At 38.4% G+C, this 23819-nt stretch overlaps 1 protein-coding gene across 2 annotated transcripts in view; it reads right to left on the bottom strand.

Annotated features, from left to right (window-relative positions):
* UGGT2 (UDP-glucose glycoprotein glucosyltransferase 2) overlaps positions 1 to 23819 on the bottom strand; it is a 4352373-nt gene that overhangs the window by 1161250 nt on the left and 3167304 nt on the right. For both annotated transcript variants that reach the window (XM_044072987.1, XM_044072988.1), the window contains exon 32: positions 11430 to 11515. In XM_044072987.1, the coding sequence (XP_043928922.1) occupies positions 11430 to 11515 (86 nt within the window). The remainder of the gene's footprint in view (positions 1 to 11429; positions 11516 to 23819) is intronic.

Here is a 23819-nt window from a genome sequence, read left to right as displayed (position 1 = left end):
AAACAATTACTAACCCACCTACTCCGCTATAATCTCTTAGCTAACTGTCAACATGGTTTCCGGCCATTCCACAGTACCACCACAGACTTGCTATCCTTTACCAACTGCATAAACAAAAACTGCAACAATAATATTCTTTGTAGATCTATCTAAAGCCTTCGACTTGGTCAACCATCAACTTCTCCTCCACCTACTAAAGTCGCTATCTCTTGATAATCCTGCTATGAACTGGTTTTCCTACCTGGAAAACCAAAAACAAGCAGTTCTCTGGCAAAACCATCTTTCAGACCTCCTTCCCACCACCCTAGGTGTCCCACAGGGCTCCATTTTAGGTCCACTATTGTTTTCCATTTTTATAAATGACCTTCATCTCTCTATTCCCCTCTCTACCTGCATTCAATATGCTGATGACTCTACAATCATTTGTTCTGCTTCATCCCAAACTGAACTTCATTCTCTCTCACAAAAATCCTTCACCACTATAGAACAATGGTTCTCCAACCACTGTCTTCTTCACAACCCAAAAAAAAAAAACAAACTATTGCTCTTTACACCCTCTCACTTGTCTCCCCCTCTTCATTTCACACTTGCATCCAACAATGGTACCATTATTTCTCCAGACCCCACCACCAAACTCCTAGGTATTACAATTGATAATCAACTAAAGTTCGACACTCACATAAACACTACAATAAAATCTATTAACAAAAAACTTGCATCCCTCTATAAAATCAAACATTTCCTGACACCAATAGCAAAAACCACAATAGCTAGAACACACTTAATCTCTACCCTATTATATGCTTCCCCCATATATACCAATCTGTCTAAAAATAATCTCAACAAACTAGCTAGATCATATAATAATATTGCCAGATTTGCCACTAACTCTCGATACAGGACTCATCACTGTCAGAATCTAAAACAACTAGGCTGGCTTGAATTACCTCACCTATTACAATTTAGCCAACTTATAATTGCCCATAAAGCCCTACACCAACCCAACAACACCCCAATTCTCTCTACCCTCATAACGCCATATAATAACTTGAGGAATCTATGCTCCACTAACAAAATGTTGAATCACACTTCCTTATCAAATAATTTAGCAGGGGACTCCATATTCTCTAATTCAAGTTGGTAAAATATGGAATCACTTACCACAAAACCTTACAACTCTAACCTCTCTCCCACTATTCAAAACTAACCTAAAACATTTCCTCTCGAACCACTGGTTATGCTCTTGTACCAACCCTGACTAACTGGTGTTTTCAAACTATCTGTTACCATCAAAACATTATATTCTCTTTCAGAACTCCTCAGGGACCTATTTTCTAAACTAACCTTCATTTCTCAATTCCTTACACTGTCTTTCCTGAGTACTACTTACCATGCTGAACACTTCTACTCATTTTCTTTCAGTGCTTTTTGTAAATTTTGTTACATTGAAGATGATTAATTCTATTTTATGTCATGTGCTAATTTTTTTTTGTATTAGATGTTTCTGTTTCTGTATATTTTTCAATATGTATTACAGAATGTCTTTTAACTTGGAGCTTTTCTCCCCGGGCCTCCACTGAAAATGGACATGTATCCAGTTGGAGTAGCCCGGTTAACAAATGTAAAATAAAAAATAAATAAAATAAATAAGTAACCATACATTTATGTAAATGAAAACAAACCACACCAACACAATCCTAGTTGCAAGCATAATGCATCACAAACCATACTGACACACTCCCAGTTGCAAACATTATACATCACTTATAATCTATCCAATCATTTTTAGTCAAACATTACATAGCTCATTTAAGTCCTGCCTTCTTTTTAAAACTCATTCCTTCCCTGTATATATTGTTCCCACAATTCCTATTTTTCTTATGTAGTTTGCTCCTACTATTTTCTAAAGATCTCAAGTCCAGCTGTTTTATCTTCATTACTATATTCACTACTTCTGATATAGTTGGTTTAGAGTTCGATTTTCTAATAATTGCTTGCTTGGCAGCCACCATAATTAGGCATAACAAGGCTTTACCACGTCTAGGCAATTTCGATTCTGTATCATAGGTCAGAAAAATCATCTCCCTCATCACATCAATCTGCCCACCCAGCACGTCTGACAGTGCATCCCGCAGGGAATCTTTAAAGTCTGCCAACCCACCTCAGTCGCAGAAAATACATTCCCAATTACCTCTTTCTTCCCAGTCACACCTCCATGATTTGCTGTCTACCCAAGGAAAAATTCTCTGTAGTCTACTTGGGATATAAAAATTTCCAAGCAAAATACTAAATCTTCTTGATTTTGTTGCATATTTGGGAGACATACATATATCTTCCCATTGTTTTTTTGTGACTTGCTTATCCAATCTCTCTTCCCAATCCTTTCTAACCTCCTCTTACTGATTCTTACTTATCATGCAATATTTATAAGCTCTACTAATTATTCCTTTTTTAATGGCAGCTTCTGTTCTAGATTCTACTAAAAACTCTACCAGTGTTGGTCTCCTGTTTAGGACCCCCCTATTGCTTTCTTTTTGCATATACTCCAATATCAAACCTTGATAAGGAAAGCAATTTCTAACCTGCAGTCCAAATAAATTATTGGCCTCTTCCCATTCTATTACCTTTCCCTCTCTAGTTATTTGCTCCCAATACCTTGGTTCCTTTGCCAGTTTTCTCCCATTAATTCCAGCCCTCTTGTTTATTGTCTATATCCCTAACTGCAGTCATCCCTATCGGTAGAATCTTCTTTCTCCATTCCCATATTGGCTTAGTTCTTAGAATGCTTTCTGCTACTTTATAGATATAATATTCTGTATGATTATTGTTTGTTCTCCTTAAAGGCCTGCATCCAAAATCCCAGTCTCTACCTGAGCTCTTCTTGAGCTTCTCCATTTCAACATCATCCCTTTCCACTTTGAATTATAGTTTTCTGCTTGTGCTATGTATAGGAGCCTTACATGTGTAGCTCTGAAATACCCCTTCAAATTGGGTAATCCAAATCTGCCCTGTTCTACTAGAAGAATCATCTTATCCCACTTGACTCTTGCCATCATCCCCTCCCAGATAAAGTCCTTCAGCTCTTTACTAATTGCTGTCCACAACTTCTCCTCGGGTTAATAAAATATGCCTGACCTGTGTGTAAGACTAAAGGGACTAAAACATCTTGATTGCTTGTAACATACTATCTATATCCATATAACAAAGCTTCCAATTTCTCAGTTTCTGTATTATCTTTTTAGTCTCTTCCCATATATCCTTAGCTGCCACACCAAAATCATTTTAATCCATACTCCTAACATGTCCCCATAAATACAGATATTGCTGAACCAATTGGTGTACGAGTACATAATTTACAGCTATTGCCTTGGCTTTAGCTTCATTAATTTTGTATCCCGAAAAGATTTGAAACTGTCTCAAAATATTCCACAACACTGTAATGTCTCCTGGTTTTGTCAGGTATAAAATAATATCATCTGCAAATACAGCCAGCTTTTCTTGACTACCATACCAATTACATCCTTGAATTTCTGAGTCTCTTATTTTTTTTGCCAGTAGTTCTAAATAAAATGCAAATAAAGAGGAAAGAGGACACCCCTGCCTGGGTCCTCTGCTCAAGCAGAAAAAAAGAGAAAAATGTTGACTAAGTAACTAAGAGTAATAAATCACTTTGGCTTCAATATGTATAAATTCTTAATATTGTGGGAAAGTAAGTTGCAACTTTTATGCCAAGATTCAGTTGTTCCCACAACGTCTTGTTTATGCATGTGACATCACTCATCCAAATACTTTACGCAGTGAGAAATCTTTGTGTTTCAAATGTAGTACTGAGGGACTGTAGGGTTCATTTCTATGTAATCTGATAGCATGCGGACTGTGCAGGAATGATATATTGTCTTAGCTCGTTGTTGTAAGCCTGGGTTGACAGTAAAGTGATAAATACTAGTTCCTTGTGTTAAAGTTGTAAACGAAGGACAATTTCTGGCAAGTGCAGCTAAGTATACTCACAAAGAGGGGAAGCATATGACTGGAGAGAAAGGCACCATATGCATGTATGCATGCAGTGAAATGGATTTAGTTGGATCAGTATTCTATCCTAGTTAACAAATTGAATGAATTTTCTTCTTTCTGCTGCTCCCGTTAGGGGTCCCCGCAATGGATCATCTCATCTTTTTCCCTCTTTTTGTCCTCTGCATCTTTGCTGTCACACACACAACCTGCATGTCCTCCTCCATCAACATATACCTTATCTTATTATTCCCTTCCTCTTTTCCTGTTACCTGGCAGCTTCATCCTAGTATCCCTCCTCCCAGTATACCCAGCATCCCTCCCATCCCTCCAAACAATGCAAAATCTCGCCTCTGCTGGCTTTGTCTCCAAACTGTCCAACCCCCTTGACCCCTCTCATATACTCATTTCTAATCCTGTCATCCTCATCACACCCAATGCAAATCTTAACATTTTTAACTACCTCTTACACACCCTTCCTGTCTTTCTGTCTTTTTCAGTGTCACTGTCTCCAATCCATATAACATAGCTGGTCTCACTACCATCTTGTAGACTTCACTTTTTTTCACCTGGTAACTGTCCTGTCTGTCACAAATCACTCTGACACTCTCACTCATTCCACCCTGCCTGCACTCTTCTCTTATCACCTGTCTCCACACCCACACCACTCCTCTGAACTGTCTGTTCCTCCCAAACTCATCCAGCTTTGCCACCTCACCACCTCCTCCCTCTCATCACCATTCCTCTCTCTCTGTCCATCTTCAAATTCACAATATATTCTGTCTTTGTCATAGCACATCCTTCCCCTCTCCAGAGCATATCTCCACCTCTCAGGGGGAGGGTCTATGTTCTCCCTGTTCCCCTCTCAAATCACAAGGTCATCTGCAAACATTATAGTCCAATACTCCAGTGACTCTGTCTGCCCTTGTTGATACACATCGTCATTCCAAATAAGAAAACAGTAAGAAGCTGCCTCTCTGCTGATCAGTGATGTAATCTCACCTCCACTTTGAACATATTCATCACTCTTGCCACACCTCCGTCACACTGTCCTGCTCCTCTCATCCTGTGTCACCACCATATCTTACATACTCCACTACCACTCATACTCATGCACACTCACAACTCCCTCTCCTATCTCCTGTTTGTCCACTTCTTAAGTCCGCAAGACACTGCGCCACTCTGACCTGACCTACATATTTCTTCAGAGCAACTACCGGTCTGTATAGCTCTCGTGTGGTATTTGCTCTTTCTGCTGCTGACTAATCATCACTCTCTTCTAATCATCTTCCCACTACTCCCTTCCTATAACTCTCTCATCCTATAGCTATCAATTCTATTCCTCCAATTTTATTCTCCTGTAGTTCATTCATCACCCTTAACTACCCTTATTCACAAAACCCTTATTCTCAACATTTCTCCAAACTCTTTGTTCAACCTCTTTCTTTCCAAACAATACCCCCCAATACCCTCTCCCTAAACACCTCCATGCTTCCCACAGGTATGCTATCTGGACCAACAGCCTTTCCATTCTTTATTCTCTTATGTCTCTTCCATACTTCCTCCTTGCTTCCTCCTTCACCATCCTTTACTCTATCCCATCGTTCCCCATGCGATCTTATTCTCTTCTCTTTTCACTCATCCCATCATTCATCCAACCTTCTCTCTTCTCTCATCACTCTCCTCATTAGCATTTTCAACCAAATGTCTGACAGGTAAGTGACAAAGTCTGATAGACCATAGCTAGACCATAGGATAGGAGATTTTTTTCCTGGGGGTCGAGTTGGTTTATATAATTCAATTAGGTTTTGGTTATTAGATCTGAGTACTCTGTTGGGAAGGTGCATTTTAAAGGCAGAGGAAAGGGATGAACAAAGGTAGGGTTTAAAGATGAGCTTATGAGCAAGAGTAAGTTGAGAATAGATGAGTTGGTTGGGTAGTTCTAGCCATCTTAGTTTGTGGAGAGAAGAATAGTGGTGGGTAGATGCTTTATGACTAGTAGCGAATTTGGCTATTTTGTTGTAGCATGAGGAAAGTTGTGTTTTGAGGGAAGATTGTAGGTTAGTCAGGAGTGGGGCTCCATATAGAAGAGAGGGGATAGGAAATGTGGAAGAGAGAGTGATTTTTGTAGAGGGTGTAAGGAAGCGATTTTGTCGGTAGAGCATGCCTAGTTTTTGATGATTTCTTTTTTAAATTTAGGTGTATGTGGGAGTTGAATTTAAGCTATCAATTTGAACCCCAAGTAACTTAGCCTCTGGCACCAATTCCAAGGATATGTTGTTGTTGCTAGTTATTGAAAAAGAGTTTGTGTTGATAGAGATGAGTTTAGAGGGAGTAAATACCATTAATTTGGTTTTAGAGGCATTGAGTGCTAGGTGGTTTTCTTTCATCCATTGTTCAGTGATTGAGAACGTGTCTTGTGTAAGCTTTTAGAGAACTGGGATGGATGTGGCAGAGCAGATAATAGTTGAATCATCGGCATACTGGATGATATTAGTGAATGGGATAGAATAGTGGAAGTCATTTATGAATATGTTAAATAGAAGAGGACCCAATATGGAACCTTTGGGGACCCCAGTTGGGGTGCTAAGCAATGAGGAGGTGGCTTTTTTCCATTTGACTGCTTGAAATCTATTAGATAAGTAACTAGAGAACCAGTTCAATGAGGAGGGAGATAGGTTAAGGTGGAAGAGTTTAGTTAAAAGTAGTTTGTGAGTGATAGTGTCAAAGGCCTTTGAGAGGTCCAGTAGCAGGGTAGAAACAATGTGACCGGAGTCCCGGGCTTTATTTATAGTTTCTAAGAAGGACAGGAGGGCTGTCATAGTGCTGTGGCTGGGTCTAAAACTATGCTGAGTTGGAGTCAGCAGGTGATTGTCTAAGAGGTAAGGTAGGAGCTGCAGATGGATACACTTTTCTAGGAGTTTAGAGATGGGAGACGGGATAGCTATGGAACGGAAGTTTGTCATATTGTTATTATTGCCACCTTTATGCAAAGGTATGATAAAGGCTTTTTTCCAAATTTGGGGTACTGTGCTTTCTTGGATAGAGCGGCTGATTAGAATACTAATAGGGTAGGCAATAGCTTCTGCAGCTATGCTAAGGAAGTATGAAGGAATATTGTCTGGGGCATTACACAGCATGGCTTTAGTTTCTGGAGGAGTTTTTTAATGGTAAATGTGGGAATAGGTTTTAGTGAGAAAGGGGAGGTAGGGTAATAGAGGATGGTGGCATTGGAGAGGAAGTGAGAGTGGTGATGGGAGTGGAGGGAAGGGTGTTGGTAGAGGAGGATGGGGTGAGGTCGAGGATGTGTTGGTGTCGGAGAATGAGGAGGTTAGTTTGGAAATAGAGTTAATGAAAAAGGAGTTGAATTGTGTAGCCAAGTCCTGGGCTGGGGTTGACTGTTTTGCCAGGGTTGATAAGGGTAGAGATTCCTTTCCAGAATTTTTGACGATTTGTTTTATTAGTATTTTGGAGTATGGAAAAATAGTTTTGTCGATCGGTGATAACAAGCCTTTTTACTTTGTTTCTAAGTGTTTAGAATTCATTATGGAGTGGAGATTTATTTTTCTGGTAAAGTGCCCAGACTTTATCTCTATGTCGCATGGCTGTAAGTGTGTTTTTGGTTAGCCAGGGGGTGGTTTTTAGTTTTATTCTTTTAGTCCTTAAAGGAGCATGGTAGTCTAGGAGGTTTAAGAAGGTTGTGTTGAAGTGGGCCACAGCATTATCTATAGGTAAAGTTTTTAGAATGTTCCAGTCAACTACTTTTAGAGAGTCAGAGAAAGCTATTGGTTGAAGTTTTTGTGGTTGCGGGTAGTAATATAATTATGTGTTCTCTGTAAAGGTACAGGGAGTCGGTATGTGAAGATGGGTAGGTGATCACTAAGGGAGTCTGGAAGTGTAGCACTATCAGAGAAATAATGAGGGTGGGAGACTAAAATCCAGTCTAGAATGCTACCATTGGAAAGAGTTTTGAGGGGCGGGTTATGTTGTTAATTAGCTGTGAGAAGTTATAAAGGTTGATATTAAGTAGGTTTGTGGAAGACTGAATGGAGGACCAATTGATATTTGTGTCACCCAAAATTATGATTTCATTGCTAATGTTGGTGGAAAGCCAGAATAGGATATTTTCGAGTGTGGTAATATTATCTCCAGGGGAGATATAGAGGGAGGCTATACATATGTGCTTGTATTTATTGACTTGAAGTAGTGATAGGAGTAGTTCAGCATTATTAATATTTGGGATGGATTTGTTATAAGGGGTGACTGACAAGGAGGATGAGTATAGTAGAGCTACTCCACCCCCTTATTTGTGGGATCTATCTTTTCTGATGATTGAGTAGTTTGGTGGTGTTATTTCATGGTCTTTTACTTGGGGTTTTAGCCAAGTTTCAGAGAGAGAGAGGATATCAGGTTTATTATGTGAAAGCCAAGCATGAAGGTTTGGGACTTTGTTTACTATGCTTTGGGAGTTTAGAGAGGTGAATAGTATAGACGTATCTATGGTGGTAGAGGTGGAGGGGCCTGGGTTTGGGTGGATATCTCCTGATAGTAGAGTGGTTATTAGATATAGGGTTAGGTTGGAGAGGTGTTTGGACTGCTTGGAGTTTAGGCTAGGCTTTATTATGTTGATAAAGGATTTGTTAGCTACTATGGTGGTATGATGTTTTTGAGGGTTGATAAGTTTATAAGTAAAGAGTAGATGGCTTTGTAAAGGATAAAGATGGGGAGATATTATGGTGTGTGGTTTTAAAGGAGGTGAGTTGAGATGTATTGTTATGTGAAAAGCCTGTAGAACAGATAATCCTGCATTTCCAGTGTTCATCTATTGTATGTGAAAAGCCTGTGAGTGGTTAATATATATGGGCTGGGTGAGGTAGTAAATGTGGACTATATTGAGGAGAAGTAGTAGTAGAGTGGAGGAGGATATGGCTTTTGGGAACATTGTATAGATGGCTTTTGAAAAAGCAAGAAATGAAGAAGATAGTTAAAAGTTGCTAAGTGGTTGCAAGTAAACTTTTAGGAGGAGGAGGGTTCTATGCACTGGAGGTAGGTATGTCTCTGAATAATTGTAGGAGGGTAGTATAGAGTAATGGTTTATATGGGCGGGGTTAGGTAGTGGGTGTAGGTTTGAGTAGAGGACACTGGTGAAGTAGGGTTTTCTAGGGGGATGAGTGATGGTTAGAATGGGCGGGGTAAGGAAGTGGATATAAAGAGAGTTGCGGAGTGTAATTGGATAAGTGATGTAGTGGGTGTGGTTATGAAGGTATAAATGTAGAGGTACTGGGGACGGGTGAGAATTGGGGGGGAGGGTAGGGGAGCGGAGTGAGCCCGTAGGGCAAACGGAGCGGTAAGAGCCAAGGAAGGCAGGATGAGAGCGAGAGCCTATCAGTGAACTGTTGAATAGAGAAGGTAAGTACAAGGGACAGGGGATTTAGTGGGATGGAGTTGCCAATGACATTTGGAAAAGGGAGAGAGAAAAGAAAAAAGGGAATTTAAAACATGTATAGAATACTAGAGAGTAAAGTAAAAGATATGGGAAAGCGGGAATAGTGGGGAGAGGGTGCCACCTTGTGGACAAATGCTGAAATGCACCTGTGATTTCACCAGGGTAGATCCCTAGGCTGGATTATGTTTTAGGGAGAGAGTCTGGTAAAAAGTGAGCTAGAGGAGAGATAATATTGGAAGTACAGGATTAATTAGCATTTGGCTGCTGGGTTTCCTGGCAAGGGAGCGTACTGAACAGCTAGCAGGGCTTTAGAATTCTTTAATAATACAAGGTTAGCAGCAGTTGTACATACTTTCTTGAGTTCTTCCATGAGGAGCTTAGTCCTATTCCCATACGGGGATGAGGCAATATAGCTTGTTATGTTTTAGGTTAGGTGTAGGCAACCAAGCCAGGCGTAGTCACAGGGAGTATTGCAGGGTTAGAAAGCTGGAGAAGAGGAGAGAATGCAGAGAGAGAAATTGCACTTTGGTTAAACAGTTACAGAAACATAGTGGCCCACAATAGCATATACTTTTCAATATAAGAGTTAAAACACAGGTATTCTGAGCAACATATTCATCACACTTTCAAAACAATCTATACTAATAAAATGCACTTTAGTAAGCAGTTCAGAGAAACATTGGCACACAGCAATAGCATACAATCACAAAGAGTTAAGTCCGCAAATTCTTCAGAGCAACATGCTATACAGTAAGCGTTCAAGGGAACGCAAACAGTCTAATTCCACTAAGTAGGCAGTGCGACATGAGCTAGGTATTATTTCAGTAAACTGGTCCTTTAAACAGCATTTGGGAAGCGTTTTGAGCAGGAAAATAATTAGGAAATCCGAGCAGAACACGTGCAGAGTTTGGCATGTCCAGTTATTGTTGCCCAGCACACTCAACGAGCTACAGTTAGGTGGCTGTAGTGGTGTTCCCTTAGGACCGGCTAAACACTACCCTTCATTATACATTATCCTACACTCTTATTTAAGTATAGAAGTCCTTGCTGCTTTCTCTTTTTATATTAAATGCATGTAGTACAGATTTATGGTTAGTAAGTGATGTGCGCTGAACGCTTAACCATCACACGTGCAAGGGTTGGCGTTATTTAAGTATTGTTTGGCCAGTACACCCAAGAATACGTGAAATATATATTAAATGCATGTAGTACAGGTTTGTGGTTAATAAGTGATGTGCTCAGAACGCTTAACCATCACATGTGCAAGGGTTGGCGTTATTTAAGTATTTTTTGGCCAGTACACCCAGGAATACATGAAAACAGGTCTGAATTGGATAGCGTTTCACCGCTTACACATCGCACATGCAGGGGTTGGTGTTATTACCATCTGACTAGCAATCTCAAGAAATACGCACAATACCAGGTTAAGGTCAGCTAGCACATTGCATTGACCGCTGAACCATCATACACAGTACAGTTATCGAACCCATTCAGTGTAAGGACATTGCTAGGTATCAAGCTGCTACCTCCCTTCCTATTAAGACAGAAAAAAAAATGAATGAGACAAGCAGGCGGCAAATAAAAAAAATCAGGACTGGTGAATGAATCAGGGGACATAGCAGGAACTAGGATAACAATGAAGAGGCAAGGAAGAACAGCAGTTAATCTAGTAAGTGGGTGAAAATGGAACTAAATATAGTTACAGCATAGGTTAGAAAGGTCAGGTGAGAAGGCAGCCCACAGTGACACATCAGAAAGATAAAGGTGAGGATCTAGGCTTTTGCTAGCCACTGCTCTAGTGTTTTTATGAAAATATAGAAATATTTCGGTCACAACTTAGTCCCTAATACTAACAAGTTAGCACATTAACAACTTAATATTTGAGAAGACAGTCAGACATTAGCATACATTTAAAAAGGCTAGTTTAACATTCCTAGAATTTGAACACAGTAACATAGATATCTGGCCAGTTTACCTTACAAGAGAGTCCCATATTCCTATGTTTTCTGAGCTGCCTTCACTAAGAAGATCTTCCTGAATTTTATCAGGCCTCTTCTGCACCTTAAAAACAAAAATACTCCTCAGACAAATGCATGCACCATAAAAAAGTATGACATTATGTGCATAAACACGATAAGGCAAAATGATGTCATCTTCATTTATACAGAGTAACTTTTCCATTTAGACTAACATATCTTGTTATCGGTTCCTTGTACAGTTGAAGACAACATTACTGTGCAGCTGTAGATGGAATATTTTATTAAAATGTTCTGCAGACTGGAAAGAATTAACTATAATATAGATCCAATAGTCACAGAGAAAGCATTCAAGTTTAAAACATTTTTAAAAGCTTATACTTGGTGTGGCAGGGCAGCACAGCAGCTACTGCTGCAGGTTCAAAGTGCTTGCTTGCACTGCCAGTTCGATTGTTTGATGTGATGCTTTTTTGTCAAGTCTACATGCTGTTGCTATGTCTGCACAAGTACTCCTTGTCCCATTCAAGCTGAAACACAGACCACATTTAATCACAGTACTGAATTTGTAGCATTCAGTGCACTGCATTAACACATGAAATTTGAGAATATTACTTTAACCAAATGTGAGATGCAAAAAAAGTGACTCTTCTTAACAACTGAAAAGATATTCTTCTACTTAACTTCTTTCCTGACTAACAACTAAAGGGAACCATGATTCAACCTGCTAGCAGGCAGGAATATCACATAAATAACCAACAGTAGACAAATGAAGGATAAGCAGGGACGGGTTACAATGATGAGAGTCTGCTGGCAATGTTTAATGACTAACCTGGCCGCAGTATATATCCTGTCAAAAGCATTGAGACAATACATAAAAAATATGATGGGAGAAGTTAAAGCCTTTCATCAAGGATATCAGGCAGTGACTGGAACACTATAGGAAATAAGGAAGATGATGTCTCTTGACAGTCAAAATATACTGGCTGAAGGCAGATACCTGGAGAAATATAAGCATGGATTTGGCCTCATCAATATAATGAAAATAAGACAGAATGAAGTGCAAAATACACATGTTTTAGTAAAATATGGTTCTTGGGAAAGATTAGATAAATGTTGCATATTAAAAAATACTGTAACATGGTATGAATCATGAAAACAAATCTGAGGATAGTGTCAGGGCCATGCAGCTGTAAAAATTAACTAAAACTGTATTGTGACAAACGTTTGCATTTAGAAGACTATCCTCTGAAAAACGAAACCATTTAATGATTGGGTAGGGCAAAGTTTAACTGAAATGTTAATAAGTTTGGATTCCAAAAAGTGTTTGACACAGTGAGTTTGAAATTTATAAAGATATATTTTGAGGCAGTGGTAAGCTGTTCAAAATTATTTAGCCTTGCAGAAGGAACTAGACAGGGATTTCCACTTTCACCATTAAGTTTTGTTTGTATTTAGACCATTAACCAGAGACATAAGACAATCAAACACAACTGGATACAAATGCAGAAATAATAATGAGAAATAAACCTTTTTGAGTATCACTACACTTCATCCTAGCTTGAGCTCTTCTGTAGACAAGCAATGCATTTTTCCCAGTAGATTGGTGGTACAGTTTCCGTAAATACTTCTCTACATTACATAAAAGAGTATATACAATTCTCCTGTCACTGTTAATAATTGTTAAAAACAGAATTTCAAAGTGCAGTTTTTGTTGTAGATTTTACAAAGCTTAAATATACCTTACAAATAGGTTCATAGGTGATTACTAGGCTAACGTCCCAAATGCCCTTAGAAGCCTAGCCATGTTTATCTCAAGTCTTCCAATTCACAATAGCTAGGTTAGGTAAACTAAGTTCAAAGAGGTATGAACCTATGCTGTGTTATCTAATACAGACTGCCTCTGTCCATGAGAGACAATGGCACCACCCCAGGAGTAAATTTACTAACACTCATCCATTGATCCAGTCTGCATTTGGAGAGGGTCAGGGAAGGGCTTTGCTTTATGTGAATGGAAAGCTTGTTCCAGAGAAGGGGTAGCCTCTGAGACACATATCTATTTCTACAACATGATTTATTCATGTCAGAGGTTAGGTCAAGGTCCTTAGAACAAGTGACCCTAGTGCAGTTAGATTTATGAATGTGCATATACTGTTTTATATACTGAATTACGAAAAGGAGAACTACAGATACCACAGTTTAAATCAGTTTCTCCTCATGGCATCACAATTTTTTACCCCAAACCCTCATGCAAATTTTCTGGACACATCCTAAAAGAAACAGGGTTTGAGGTAAAGTGCACACATTTGATATACCATCTCTTTCAATTTCTGGACAGATCATTTGCATTGGTATCACTGTTGCCATTCCTATGTTGAATAGCCATGTTATAGAACTGCTATGCCAAACTCCATGTAAGAAAGTTCCCATTCTGCATATTTGTCCACTTTAAAACATTATGGCCTGTAACCACAGTGAACTGTTTGTCATACAGGACAGGTTGAAGCCTTTGCAGAGCCCAACTTATTCCCAGACACTTTCTATATTGTTGCATAGGATCCTTCCCTTGGTTCAGATCTGTGGCTCAAGGATATAACAGGTTGTTCTTTTCCCTTTGAAGAAACCTGGCAAAATATACTCCCTGTAATACAGTTGGAGACATTTAACTGTTCAGTGAAGTCTTTACCATAATCAAGAGTGAATACTAGAAGGGGTGCAGTCAAAGACCATTAAGTGTTTGGACTGACTGCTCACAGGATAGAGTCCACACAACCTTATCTGGTCTATTCTTTCTGGTAAAGTATGTAAGGGGAGTAGCTGCTATACTACAGAGGGGGAATGAACGTCCAATAGTATTCCCTCATGGTTAAGAATGTCCTCATCTGGACTTTCCAAGATGACACCACATGGATTAACAGATTAACTTCAGCTCTTGCAGTGTGAAAAAAATGAAAAACAAGAGCCAGGAACTCTGTAACTTTTAGTAAACTCAACTACTGGCTAGTAAGTACATTACCTGGATTCTAGTGGGCTATTACTGAATTTATGGTTGCTCTATCTCTCTAGTTCAACCATACATAATACAGCTACTATGGAGTGTCAAACATGATAGACAAGGGAGAGCTCTGAGATGCTACTTAATCCCTGGATTGCGCTTAACATTAGTTGTTGCATTTGCCTCCGTTAGAAGACGTTTGCACATGTCCTAAACTGTAAACCTTCGCTATGTGCACAACACAGTTTAAAGCATATCTACTGCATTTGTAATACTAGATTTTTTTATGGGAGCCTGTTGCTTATGATTATATTGGTACTACTTAGTGGGAAACACTGCTAAAGTTAGCTCACGTGACATATCATTTGATAAGATCAGTGGGTTTTTTTTTTAATTGGTATTTCTCACTGCAGAGTTCTGGTCCGAGACTAGCTTAGATATTACCATATGAGCAACTAACACTACCTGAGTTATTATAAGGCATAATTACTGATACGACCCTCAGGTTTTTTAAAATATTTTCACATTCCACTTACTGCTCTTTCTTCTTTCCTACAGTTTTACTTGTCCTCTTCTGACGGTCTCCCATATAGTACCATCATTGGGAATGCTCTTCTGCGAGAAGGCTTACTCTCTTTGAACTACGTCAGTTGGAACCTGATTCCCTATCAACTAAAAAGTGTCTGCACTGCCCAATTAAAGTGTATGTTTATAGTTTTATTTTTTATTTAATAGTTCCTCGTTGTGTAGAGGTAGACTTACTTGAAAGTGCGCACTGGGGACAGCCGCCCACTACTAGCCTTGCCCCCCCTCACTCTATTTACTGGTATTGTAGTATTTAAAAAACAGCCACTACTAGCCTTGTTTCCCCCAACTCTATTTACCTGTATTATAGTATTTAATATACAGCTGCTACTAGCTTGTTTCCTCCTCATTCCATTTACTTGTATTATAGTATTCAATATACATATCGCTCAAACATCAAGCACAACTTAACTAAAGTACATTGGCAAAAATGCACAGCCCCTTATAGCAGCCCCCCCTCAGTCTCTCACTGTCGTCTCTACCATATTTCTTATCACTATATCTAGATAATAACACTAACCAGATATTTTCCCTCTCTGCTGCACAGATGTGGGGCTGGGTTTCCAGTTGACTGATTGCTTTTTGTAGTCACTGACTCCTTGGCCTCGTGGTTTCAACCCACTATGCTCGGTCTCACACTGCTCCTCTACCCTACCCCCATTCCCACTCACCCCCACATCAATTAAACTTGCATACCGTAACCACACCCACTAATTCTCCAAAGCAAATCACACAGCACCACATCGCTACTCTAACTACACCCCCACAACTGCCATCTACCCCTTTTCTCCACCCCTCCTATGTAATCACCTTCCCTCCATTATCTCTAACACCACCCTCACTTTCCCATTCCACTCTTACACATACCATTTAACTTCCCTGCACTTCCAGACAGCATTTTACAAATTCTCCCTTGTACTTACCAAACATCTTTTAAACACCATTTGTGAAAAACTCCCAAAATCAAAACTCCCCCTTTTCTTCTATTTTTACTGAACCACAGGCATTATACTACTGCAAGGCATTACTGCCCTTGCAGTTCTTTCATTACTTGCACATACCTACCACATATACATATCTGGCTAACTCAACACCCCACCATGCTACCTCTTCCACTACTGCCCCTAATTCCTCCCATTTCAATTCTCTTCTCTACCCATCCATCTTCAGCTTAACCACGCCTTATTTTATCCCCATCTACACCATTCCAAAACATTACTGTTTTAAAACTTTCCTGACATATAACAAATACATGACCTCATTAATACAACTCATTACCCACATAATATCGAAGTTACCCTCAGTGGAGATATTCATCCCAACCCTGATCATCCATCTCTTACTCCTGCCTCTCTAACCCAGTGTCATAATACTTTATTACCCACAAGAAAACCCACAGACCTATTATTCCTAAACATTAACACAAGAAGCATTGCATATAAAGTTCAAGAACTTCATGCCACCCTCTCTCACTATACCTCGGATATTGTTCTCTTAACCAAAACTTGACTAAAGCCCGACATCACAAATAATGAAATCTTACCAGCTGGTTTTAATACTTTACTTAACGATAGAAAAAAATAAAAAAGGTGTTGGTGTTGCTATACTGTTTAGAAAAGAGCTTAATGTTGAAACTCTTGGGCTATCTACCCCTTCTCTTGACAAAGCAGAAATCATACTCATCAGATTAAAAATCAATGCCAGAAAATTTATCAACATAATCGGCTGCTACATCCCACCAGGGAACAATATACCTGTTCTAGAGAACTTACTTAACTAGGCCACATATTCTTTCTCCCAAGAACTTACTTAAATGGGCCACATATTCTTTCTCACAAAAAACATTTATCATGGGAAACTTTAACATAGACTGGTTAACTTGTTCCTCAAATAATCCCATCAACCACATAAATCTACACGGATTTAGTCAAATTATCCAGTCACCGACTAGAATTGACAAATCCTCTAAGAGATAATCTATTCTAGTTTGGATTCTCATAAATAGACCATCCCTCTCCTAGCAATCTGACTGCATATCAGACATCCTGAGTGATCATCATCCTACCTTACTACTAAAACACTGCACCTATGAAGCCAAACCATCTACCTACTGCCTGATAAGAAACAAAACAAACTTTAATCCTAACCAATTTATTACAGCCTTAAAAACTTGTATATGGGAACCACTTAAAACCCTCTATCTTAATGATGCTGTCCAATATTTTAACTCTGTCTTCCTAAACATCCTAAACTCATATGCTCCTGCTAGAACAATAAAAGTAAAATCTAACTATGCACCCTGGCTTACCAAAGAAACCAGGACCTTAATGAAACTACAAGATAAAACTTTGAGTGACTGGCATAAAGTTGGCTCTCAAGCTCTCAAAACATCATACCTGGAACTTAGAAACAAAGTCAAAAACAGGTCAAACTAGACAAAATCTACTATCATAACATACAGGAAAAACATCTAAAGAACCCTCAAATATTCTGGTCTGCCATCAATAATATTCTTTCACCTGGTAGAGCTAGTACACCTCCCCCAGTCACAACAAACACTAACAGGTTCATAGGTGTTTACTAGGCTAACGACCACAAAGGCCTTTTAAAGCCTAGCTATACACCTCACATCTCTGACAAGTTCTGATACCCTTGATAAGTGTAAGCATGGGCCTGGGAGATCATCCATTTATAGGTTACCTGTGTCCATTGGAGACATAGGTGCCAAACCAGGGATGAATTTCCGTTTTCCCATCCAATTGTACAAGTTGCACTTGAATTGGGTTAGGGAGAAACTCTGTTTAACATGGTTGGGGAGCCTGTTCCTTAGACAGGGTAGTCTCTGGGATACATACCCATCTCTTCAGCAGGTCCTACTTATATCACAGTCAAGGTTTAAGTCTTTAGAATGGGTCATTCTGGTGCTGTTTGTTTTGTGAAAACATAGCCACTCAGTTCAATAGGTATTCACAGAATCAATTCTTACCTTAACCAAACTCAACCTTCTTCCATCCTCTCTACATCATGTAATGCAAATAATAAGAAAAAAACTGCTTCTCTTTATAACCTGTACCCATGGCCACAATTAAATAACTACTAAAAATATTAAAACCCACTACTCTGGCAGCAGATAAACTACCATCTGGCTTTCTGAAACTTGCTGCTGAGGCCATAATTTATCCTGTAACAATTCTTATTAACCAATCTATACCTGAAAATCTAGTGTCAGATATCTGGAAAATTTCTTACATAACCCTCTCCACAAAGGTGGCACCTCAAAAGAAATATCAAATTATCACCCCATTGCTATCCTTTCCCCCCTATCCAATCCAAAATTCTTGAAAGGTGTATATATAGACAAATCATGGAACACCTTAACACCCACAACCTACTCACTGACACACAACATCAGTTTCGCCACAATTGCCATTCACAGAAATTGTAAATAAATATAGAAACAATAGTAATTTTGTACTGGCTCTATTTCTAGATCTCTCTTAAGGCATTTGACATGGTAGCACATAAACTCATCAGTGTCCTTTCTAACCTTAACCTCACTGCATCCACTATTATTTGGTGACAACAAGCAATTCAGTGGCACACTGAAACTTCACCATTACTATTTTTACCAGTAACCTTCACACCTCTACAGCTCATGCTACAGTCATACAATAGGCAGGTAATTCCACATTAATCTATCAAAGAGCTACACATACTTCCACAAGTATCCTTTCTATCTGTTGAATCCTGGTTATCTATCAGCTAATTCTGAACCCCAGTAAAACGAAACATTTACTTTTCAAACCAACTAGATACACTCCACCTTCTCGTCCTTTCAACATAGTATTCAAAAATAACACCACTATCTCACCTGTAATCCACACTAAGCTACTAGGCATAGAAATAGACTGTAACTTGAGATTTGACATTATCGCCCAAAGCATAAAAAAAGTCCACAAAAAACTAGGGGTCTTTTATAGGAACAAACCTTTCCTGATAAAACAACCACAGAAACAATAACATGCACACAACTACACTCACATTTGCCTCTCCAATTCTCACTTATCTAAGAAAAACAGAAATCACAAAACTAGAAACATGCCTCAATAAAATCGCTAGGTTTGCCAACGACTCTCTCTATAAGACTCACCATTGTAGGGCTCTAAAACAACTGCAATGACTAGAATTTCCTCATCTCCTTCTGTATAACCAACTAGCACTATCCCATAAGATTCTACATCTGCCCTGTCCTGCCCTAAAAAATGCACTCCAGCCATACACCGGAAACAAGAGTACTACTTTCAAGTAACAAACAACTGCTAGAAGTTTCTAAGGCCAATAACTCTGCAGGTGAGTCTCTATACTCTACCTATATAGCCAGAAGAAGGAATTCCTTGCCCTCCGATCTAACAGAATCTCTATAGCAGATTTCAAAAGATCCTTGATAACACCTTGCTTTGCTCCTGCTCCACTCCAGGGTAATATTTTTCTTAAGAACGCAATCTGTATTCCTCTCCTCCTTAACTCTTTCAGCAGTGTTAACCAGGATGTTAGAATATACAATGACTTAGGACAAACTATTATTACATTTGTATCCATTTCTTCTTTACTATATTGTATAACCCTGTAGGAATGTTTTTTGTATCTTTTGTCATATGTGTATTATTCTTCTTTGTTGTACTACTATAGTTATTTGTGGAGATTTTCTCCCCAGGCCTCCGCTGAAAAAGGACTACTTTGTCCAGATGGACTTTCCTGGTAAACAAATGTAAAATAAATAAATAAAATACATGCCAGCAAAGAAGAAACTAAGGCAGCCTAAAAGAAAATCAACTAGAAAAGGTGAAGAAAAAACACTCACTGGGAAGAATCATGCAGCTATTCAACAAAAAGCACATCAAGCTCCAGCTTTGGTGCAAGACAAGGCTTCCAGTAATCTAGAGGAAAACATAAGTCAAATGTGCACAGAGCTCATTAAAATAAACAAAACAATGAATATCAACTAAAATCATAAAATGCTAGGAAAAAATGGATGAAGCTTTAAACAGATCTTCAGCTGAGTTGAAGAAACTGCAAAAATCAGAGGTCAAAATGAAGAAAATCAGACTGTTCAAGAAGAGATGTTTCAAAAATGGTGGAATTAGTAGGCAAAACATGTACAGAAAACCTGAGGTTTTCTACTGTACCAGAGAAACAAGAAGGGACAAAATCTATTAATTTTATAAAGGCACAAATGAGCAACTGGAATGGTATTCCACAACAGAAAATGTTAACTGAAAGAACACAGTGTGTATGCTCCAAATCTGTCCATGGGAAAACAGCCATAACCTGTATTAGTAAGGCTGCAAACCTATCAGCAGAAAGAGTTGATCTGGACAAAACTGTGGTGAAAGGGCAAAGTATTAAAAGTTGAAGAAAGTGGAATATATATGTGGAAAATAATTACTCACTGTACACTAGGCAGAAGAGAAACAAATGTATTCCTGCAACCAGAGAATGTCAAGAGGCAGGGGTGAGATTCAAGCTGCTGTATCCAGCCGTCTTCACAATATAGTTCCTGGTGGATTAAATTCATTTTTTGATTCAGAACAAGCTAAGGAGGAAATACAAAAGTTTGTCAAACAAAAAGTGAGCCATTCTTCTGATAATAAACCACACAGAGAGATTTTGCCAGTGAAATATTTTCCACTGCTCCAAAGGAAAATGCTTGAGAGATGAAGAAAAGTGCAGGAGCTGACTAGAAGAATCAGGAGTACCTTGGAACTGAAACAGAATCTGGAGTAGGGATATGGAGATGAACAGGAAGAAGACCAGCAACATGGAGGTTAGTGAATAAATGTAAGACTGTAAAGCATCAATCACATTTGTGAAACATGGCTGTATAAGAAAAAGTGGAAAGAGTGGACTTTTGTTGACTTTATTAAACTTTTGGGGAACCAAAAACCATTTGTCTTACTTCATGTCATTAATGTTTGGAAGGGCACTAAGCAGAGGGGAGGAGGAAGGAAAAAGGTAACTCTAAGTAAAACAACTTATGTTCTTAACAGTATTCCTATGAAACTTTTCACAATATAAATTGCATGTTTTTATGGTAAAGTATGTTTACTTGTTATTGTATGTGATAAAGATACTAAAGTAAACAGATGCTTTTTTTCTCTTTTTTTTAGTACTAAGAAATGCAGGCATTACAATGCAAAAAAGATAAAAAAGGCTAGGGAAAACCATGTTTAAGTTAACAGACTAATCTCGCATAGTTGAGGTGGGGGTTGGGGTGCAAAAGTACAACGATCATAATCTATGTAGAGCTGATATGTTTTCTCTAACTTTTGCATAGGTGAGTATCTGGATTAAGACCCTTGGATAATTTTAATAAGTTAAGTGGAAACAAGTAAGATAATAGGGAAATAAAAAGCCAGAACACATATTTCTTCAGAGCTAAATATTAATGTTTTCTGAAAGCATGTAAGTTGTTTTCATATCTGGGAGTTGAATAAAGATAAAAGAACAGACAACAATTATTGTATGTAGACGGATAGGCAATGAGATGCGTCTCAGAATGGATAACCTCGATTTTAGGTTAATTAAGGCCTGTGTTTGCAGCTGCCTATTTGGTTCAATTGTTCCTATTAGAAGGGTTAAACATTATTTGAGGATCTACATAGTTTTGTGCATTTTCTATTAAGTTAACAAGTTATGGTGGTGTTCTGGGGGGGTGTTTTTTTTGTTTTGCAGGTTTTCATTAAAACAAAAAGTCTTGCAAAATATGACACAGATTCCAATGTTGATGACAAAAAAAATGTATAAATGATTAACCTGCCAAACATCAGTGGGTACATGTATTGCAAAAGCTGGAAATGGTCATTTAAAAAGCTGGCATATATAATAGGTGGGTATAATGGCTTCATATCATAATGGCGACACTTTCCATATTATAAAATAATTATATTAAGAAATGCAGAGTGCAAATAGCAATGCTACAGGAGACACATTTGGAAAGAAATAAGCATGTAAATTTGATAAAGACAGGATATGAGGATGGATATTCTGCAGAATATCACTGATAAAGGAAAAGGGGAGTAATTTTATTAATTGCTAGAGGAGCTCCAGTAGTGATAAAAAAAAAGTCTTTTGGCTTTTCCCGGTTAGGGGTTGCCACAGCGGAACTCTGGGCCACTAATGATTGGCAGTGGATTTTACGATGCTGAGTTGCCAGCCCAATGCCCAACCTTCAAAGAAGGCACACCCATTCACGCACACACCTACCTGCATGTCTTCAGATGTCATACGACTGCGGGGAGGACATGCAGACTCCACACAGAAGGCACTCCAGCTGAGAATCGAACAGGAGAACCTCTTGCTGTGAGGCGACAATGCTAACCGCTGCACCACCATGGCTGTTTAGTGATAAAAGAGCAAAAAAAAAAAACAACTTAATAATGGCAGATTTGTGGTAGTAAGGGGCTACTGGCAAGGGATGAGGATTAAGCTGGCATTTTTTTTATATTCCACCTAAAATTGCTATAATGGAGCTTTAAAAAATCTTGGAGAAATAATCAGCTTTCAGGAAGGAATATTATTCATAGGTGGGGACAGGAATATGATTTGTAACAAAGAGGATATATTTGTTTGGCCTAGAAGGGAAAATATTACAAAAATGGTGGATTTCTGAAGAAATTTAAGAAGATATTTAGTATGGAAGATGTAAATTCATTAGTAGGAACTCAGAGAGAATTTACATATTATTTCCCAAGGAACAATAACTAGGTTAGACTAGGCAGAAATTAAATTTCACAAGAATGTGGGCATTCAATTCAGAACTTCAACACACACCCAAAACATTTTCAGATCATGTGCCAATAATTACTAACATAAAAATCCAGGGTAATGAAGTAAAAAATGAGAACTGGTACTTCCTCACTTAAAAGAGAGGCCTTAAGGAATGGGTAGTGGAAATAATTTGGGAGTTATTAGGTATGAAAGACGTTACAGCTAGTAAGTGGAGTTTAAAAATAGGATACAAATAAAAGAAAAATAGATATGATTAAGCAGTAAGAATTATTTAGATGGGCTTACAAAGGTTGAAGTATTACAGAATACAGGACATCTCACAGGACAAGAGACACAAAGGCAAAGCGCAAAGAAGAAAATATACATGAATTTAGAAAGACTGCTGCTAAGCAACTGTTTTTTATAATAACTCCAGAACACAAAAGCTTTTGGCACAATGACTTATGCAACAGAAAGCAGAAAGGGTTGTTGCCAAACTTCACGAGCCTATAACAAAAAAATATCCAGAGATCCAGTAGAGGTATTAGAGATATTTTGGAAGTGTTATGAAAATTTGTATAAAGCAAAGCACAAAAGTGAGGAAGTCAAGGAGAAACACAAATGGAAACATTTATGTAAGACTTAGTTAAGATAAGAGGAGATGAGATTAAAATGGTGATCTATATCCAATCTGATGGAAAGTCTCCAGGAGCAGATGGTATTCTGGTGAAAGTTTGGCAACTAGTAGAGAAGAAAGTTAAAAAATCTGGAAGGCTTAGATTAATAGTATTTAAAAAATAGGGGAAGCACCAACATCCTGGTAAAAGACAGATTTGAGGATGGATATTCTGCAGAATATCACAGATAAAGGGAAAGCTTCATATAGACACATTTCAATAGTAATCGAAGATTATAAAGTGCTTATGTCTATAATGGATAAAAGAATGGCAAAAGTGTTAACAAAACTGATAGACACGGATCAATGTGATTTTGTGGAAGGGAAGCAAACATTTGACAACATTAATACACAATAATAAAGAAAGAA

Source organism: Protopterus annectens, chromosome 5.part1 (genome assembly GCF_019279795.1).
Source record: "Protopterus annectens isolate FY-2018-M chromosome 5.part1, PAN1.0, whole genome shotgun sequence".
NCBI lineage: Eukaryota > Metazoa > Chordata > Ceratodontiformes > Protopteridae > Protopterus > Protopterus annectens.
Note: the sequence above shows the minus strand (reverse complement) of the source record. Positions and strands in the feature narration are given on the sequence as shown.